At 37.9% G+C, this 6,000-nt stretch overlaps 1 protein-coding gene across 1 annotated transcript in view; it reads right to left on the reverse strand.

The window, feature by feature from the left end:
* LOC111157841 (Rho guanine nucleotide exchange factor 38) overlaps nt 1-6,000 on the reverse strand; it is a 139,049-nt gene that overhangs the window by 48,287 nt on the left and 84,762 nt on the right. The window contains exon 4 of the mRNA XM_022519524.1: nt 5,708-5,855. Coding sequence (XP_022375232.1) covers nt 5,708-5,855 — 148 coding nt within the window. The remainder of the gene's footprint in view (nt 1-5,707; nt 5,856-6,000) is intronic.

A 6,000-nucleotide genomic window follows, 5' to 3' on the forward strand; every position in this document is an offset into this window, starting at 1 on the left:
TTATCATCCTATCTCATAATAGTAGATGTGTTTTCATTTTCAATGATTGAGAAGAAAATCCATGATAAATACCTATGTTGAATTCCATAAATTTTAATGGACTTAAAAAGTTTGAGGGATGCCTGGGTGGCTCAGTGGGTTAAGCCGCTGCCTTCGGCTCAGGTCATGATCCCAGGGTCCTAGGATCAAGTCCCGCATCGGGCTCCTTGTCCAGCAGGAAGCCTGCGTCTCTCTCTGCCTCTGCCTGCCACTCTGCCTGCTTGTGCTCTCTCTCTGACAAATAAATAAATAAAATCTTTAAAAAAAAAAAGTTTGAAAAAATCCCAGTGCTCTATATATGTAGAAAACAATGGTATATATGTATGGAAAACAAGTACTCCTTCACTCTTCAGATATCTTATGTGAATGGATTCCTAGATACCTCAAAATAACTAGGTTCTGCTGACTCTAAGACCTCCTTGTTGGAATCAAGCAAAGAATTCTAATTTTTTAAAAATCAGTGACTACTATCATTTCAGGCAATTATTCACGGCTGTTTGAAGAACACTTCTATGAAAAGGATTGTGCCATCACTATCCCCGAACCAGTATTTCCTTCCACTCATAACATTTAAGCTCACATTTTTGCCTCAATTTCTGTCTCCCACTGAGGAATTTCATTTTCCCAGTATGCTCTATAGATCATAGATCAGAAAATTGTGGGAGAAGTTGAAAACAAATATAAATGCATTTTTCTATGGAAGCAAACAAGTAAACAGCGTGATCATTTTGCAGCCAAAACACAAAATTTGAAGTTGAAAGAAAAGATTGTTCTTTTAACTCCTAAAGAAGACATAGACTTTTTTTTCTCTATTTATTTATTTTAACCAAATAAAACAAATACTGTGACATAAATTAGCATAGTGTTTAATGTTAGTATAGCATTTTACAAAAAGGAACATCAGAGGTTTTCCAACAGGGAAAGCCTGTTGGAGTAATGGCATAATACTATTACATTATAATGTCTCCTTTTTGCTCATCATTTTTTTAAAGTATCCCTTTTAGGCTGAAACTTTCCAGAAGTGAGACCCAGCCAAGGACAATTCAGGAAGAAGAAAGGTAAATTGTGTCCATTTACCCTTTTATGGGGAAAGCAACCATATAACCACAACCACACCTCTCACCTTCATGGGCTCATTATAATTTGACTTATAAGAAACACATTTCTATGTGGCTATTTCTTAATGATTATAGTTTTGTTCAAATACGGTACCACATAACAAGGAATTGAAAAAAATTCCAGAAATGATTTTAATTTTTATTTGGAACATTCCATTAGAATAACATCAAGAAATATAAAATGTGAACAAATTGAACTCTATTCTTTTAGGTTCTGTGTTGTGTGAGCTTTCACCTTCCTTCTGAACGGAGAAGCTATAGTAGTCAAAGGAACAAACAGCCAAAGCACCCAGATGACTAGAAGTTAGTTTTCCTCCTGGGGATGGTAGCTTTGGTTAGGAAGAAGAAAAATGTATATAAATTTGTAAGAATGAAACATAAAGCTAGAAACGTGTCTTCCAACTACAAAAAAAAAAAAAAAAGAAAGAAAGAAAGAAAGAAAGAAACGCAACAAACAAAACAAAACTTGGAAAAGCCCCTTTGTTCTTTAATTATTACAAAATAAACAGATCTCTAGGGTCTCTGAAAAACAGCGGGGATTTGGTGGTATTTATACCTAGAAAAACAGAAAACGGAGGTAGCAGACAAGCTATTCTAATTATAGTTATACTTGCATTTATAGCTATTCTATTTTTCATTTTCCTAACAGATCAGAAGCCTTAAATAACCCCAAAGAGGCTAAGTAGCTAGAGCTTTAGTAAATGACTTCCATAAATTTAGAGACTATATTAATAGCATTTTCATGCAATCTTAGGGGTCACTAATGAGAATCTGTAAATGCTCTTTGTTGAATAAACAAAAACTTGCAGATGTCCAGTTTGCAGGCTACAGATCCAGATGTGATATTGTGCTTCTAGAGAGTTTTAGTCTTTTCTTTCTTAAGGTTTCCAAACCTTGACACTACTGCTTAGATCTATCTACAGGCATGAAGAAGGTCTACTTGCTTCAGGGAAGGCTGCCAGTAAGTCCTGATTTCTTTTTCTGAAGTGGTTCTTTACCTAAGTATGTATCCAAATCACCTGAGGGTATTTGTTAGTATGTAGCTAATATGTAGCTTCTTGGACTGGATCCTAGCAGTCCTTTTCTCTCCCTTTTTTTCTTTTTTCCTTTTTTGCCAGGAGCGGGGAGTGTCTGGAGCAGAGCATAGGAATCTGCACTTTTAATACACATCCCTATGGATCTGACACAGGGGAAATCATACACCAAGAAACGCTGTCCTAATGTTTCAAAGGGATTCAAAATTATTTTCTAGATACAAATATTATTTTTTCTTTTGAAAGATAATGGGCTTCAAAGAATAGCCAAAGGTTATGAACTCAAGTCTGTTACAGAACCAGGAAGTATCTCTTCCCTCCTTTCTGAAATTAGTCTTGAACTTCACCATGACAGCTTCTGGTGTGTTATTTAAATTAACCCTGGTATTGTTATTAAACTTTCCAGATGGTTCTGTTTATCTACCCAAGTAGAAGGTGTGCTCCTAGGAGGCGAAAACTATGCATACATATATAAATATATTTTTTAAACATTATCTAGCATGCCTAATAAATATTTATTAGGCCCTCAATAAACATTTTAATTTTAATTCAAATGCAACCTAAGTCGCTTTAAAAATCTGCTTTAACTTCTGAGACCTGAAGCCACCTCTCTCATGAATACTGCTTCAAACCCTGTTGTTTCATTATCCCCTTGCACAGTAGAAAATGGAGGCCACACCTAATATTCATTAGAAATTGGCAACTGTGCACTTAGGCTCCGTTATTTAGCCACAAGGAAAAGGCAGAGCCACAGTAATAGCTTTGACTGATTCCTTGGCAAGGGAAGCCAAGCCCTTGGGGTGCTCCAGACTCTCTTTGGCCTATAAACCTGTTTAAAAACCTGTTTCTCAGAATTTAAGGCTTAGCTCAATTGGGGTCAGTATTATAGTAATGTCAATAATTCTGCTCTCAGCTTTCAGGCAGACCAGTACAATTCATCATCAACTTCATTTTCATGGAAAGGCAACTTTTGGGAAAATAGCTCTAACTGAAGCTATTTTATTTTGATTTTTCTTTCCCTTAAGAAATAGTTGTGCAGTGGGTTAAGCCACTGCCTTCCGCTCAGGTCATGATCTCAGAGTCCTGGGATCGAGCCCCACATCGGGCTCTCTGCTCAGCAGGGAGCCTGCTTCCTCCTCTCTCTCTGCCTGCCTCTCTGCCTGCTTGTGATCTCTCTGTCAAATAAATAAATAAAAATCTTTAAAAAAAAAAAAAAGAAATAGTTGTGCAAATATTACTTAGCTTGGATTTCGTGCTCTCTAAACCTTAGCACCTTCCAGTGCTTGAAATTATTCCCTAAAATTGGAATAGTGATGAATACACAAGATTGGGACATCCACCAAGGCAATAACCCAAGGCTTTCAGAAAAAGATCAAATAAGTCATTGGGTCTGAAAGTCATTTTCAGTAACTGAGACATCATGGTGTTTCAGAATCACCTCTGCCTTTAGCTGTTTTTAGGGGGGTTGGTACTAGGCAACACTGCCAAGAGGAATACTCTGGCAGGGTCTATTTCTTTCTCTTAGAAGTCAAAAGCCTTAATAAAAATAAAGCAGTGTTCACTCCCACTGAACAGACAGCTCCATTTTTGGTCAACTGTTAGGAGCATGTGCCAAAGTAAATTAATTACATCTGCTCCTGGTAGGGAACTCCATTCCTGAGGTTGTAGTTGGAGTGATGGCCAAAGGTGCTACTTGTGCACTTGTTGTGAGGTTTCTCTCTTTTAATTCTAGAAATTGAAGAAGGAGAACGGCTCAGGATAGACATTTCTTGGATCAGATCTTGCCACTAGACTAAGGTAGGAAACATTCATCCATACCCAGGATAACACCATTTTTTCTCCATAGGAAAACAATTATCTGTATATTTAGATGTTGCTCCTAATACAGGAATTTATTAAGGTGGATACAGCTTTAAACTTTAAAGTTTCTCTGAACTGATTTCTAACATTGAACTAAGCTGCTAATGGTGGAGAAATAATGAGCTGGAGCTACTTGTCACCTACCATCTTTAAGAGTTACCTGGGCATGTTAAGTTCCTCGTGGGCGGTATCTAATTCTTATTTATTTTTGTATGTGCAGTGCCCAGGATGATGCTTGGTGTAGCTGAGGCACTAAATAGATGCTTGTGATTTCATGACTTAAATATTTCCATGATACCAAAAATGGGTAAGGAACTGCAACAACTTAATGACCAATAGAAAGTGATAAAGTTAATTTTTAAAAATTCTATGGGTCCTGTTTAAATCCACTTTCAGTCTCGATGCTAGCTTGGAAAGACATTTTCCAGAGTCCAGGAGTCCCCGTGTCTGTGGGGGTTTTAGTTACCGCAGTTAGCCGTGATCCAGAAAGCCGTGATCCAGAAACAGATGGCCCTCCTTCTGAATTGTCAGCATGTATAGGAAAAAGCTTTATATATACAGGGTTTGGTAGTCTCCAAGTTCCAGACATCCTCTGGCAGGTTTTGGTACATATCTCCTGTGGCTAAGGTGGGGGGAGGGGGAGATACTGCAGTCTCAGTCTCCTGATTTCACTTTAATTCAGCTACCACTCTCTTGGGCCACATTAGGACCCCAATTTTTGTCTCCCTACAATAGTGTCTATAAGGCGGGAATGTGCTAGACACTCAGACTGGTTGGCATGCTTTGATTTAGATATCACAGCTCTCTCTGGTTTAATCTTTGACAATGAATAATCCTTAGAAATGAAAGACTATAGTGGAACCACTAGGTAAGAAATGAAGTAGGGCAGAAATTTTGGCTTTAAGCTGCATGTGGTAGAACACGATATATACAGTAAGATGCCAATTTCTTTTAAAAGAATCAACCCAAACCCATGTCCAAATTAATGCAGATAAATAAAATCAGAAAAAAAAAAAGCCAGCTGTGGTTATTAATACATGGTCAAGCAAAGAGTTAATACATGGAGTAGCAAGGGTTTTTTATCTTATTTGTGCTTCCTTATATTTTTCAGATTTTTACAGTGAATAGTTTCTTCAGATTAAAAAAAGATATATATTATGTAGCACCAAGACTTTAGGGATGAGGAAGGAAGTCATGATTAATTCTTCTGAAATTAACTAACAGGGTCTGACCTGTCCTCACCAATCTCCCCTCTTTCCCCACAGTGAATCTAGGGGAAGGGGAGAGCCATGCAGAGAGCCATGGGACCTTCACTAACTTTATTTTTCTACATGTTCCAATGCTGTCTCATGTGGGGGCAGGCAGGTAACAACAGCTTTAAGAAGGGCTTTTTCTTCCACATTTCATTTTTTGATATTGCATTTTTCTCTCTCTACAGAGCCCCGAATCATCCCTGATGTTATTTTTAGTCATGCTCAGAGGGGGGCAGGAAAAAGTCAATCAGGGTTTCTGGCATGTCAGCTTTTCATAAAGGGAACACAAAGTAGAGCTCCCAGCAAGCTTCATCAAATGTAGGATTTATGTGGGAACTTTCATCTACATCCAGTTAAAATGTTCCCTGCTAGGCATGGAAATCATCGTTTGAAAAAGCCTTACTTTAAGGACTGGATACAGTGGCTCAAATGTTGCTTCAGCTCTTCTTCCTTTTCATAGGATTCCAGTATGCTGTGTGCCTCATCATGGTGGTAGCAGTAGATTTTATAAATCTCTTCCAGTGGTCCTTTAATCTGCAAGAATACTTCTCCTGATAAATGCAAGACAAAGGCAAAATGACGTCAAGTCAAACCAAATGGACACTCTACATATTTATTCTTGGGCAATGTGATCAGTATTAGCAAGTTGGATACGTTCCATTTTATCCCCAGGTTTCTCAGAAGGGGTAGACAACA

The sequence above is a fragment of the Enhydra lutris genome, unplaced genomic scaffold (assembly GCF_002288905.1).
Source record: "Enhydra lutris kenyoni isolate GAN:26980312 unplaced genomic scaffold, ASM228890v2 scaffoldscaffold3, whole genome shotgun sequence".
Taxonomy (NCBI): Eukaryota; Metazoa; Chordata; class Mammalia; order Carnivora; family Mustelidae; genus Enhydra; species Enhydra lutris.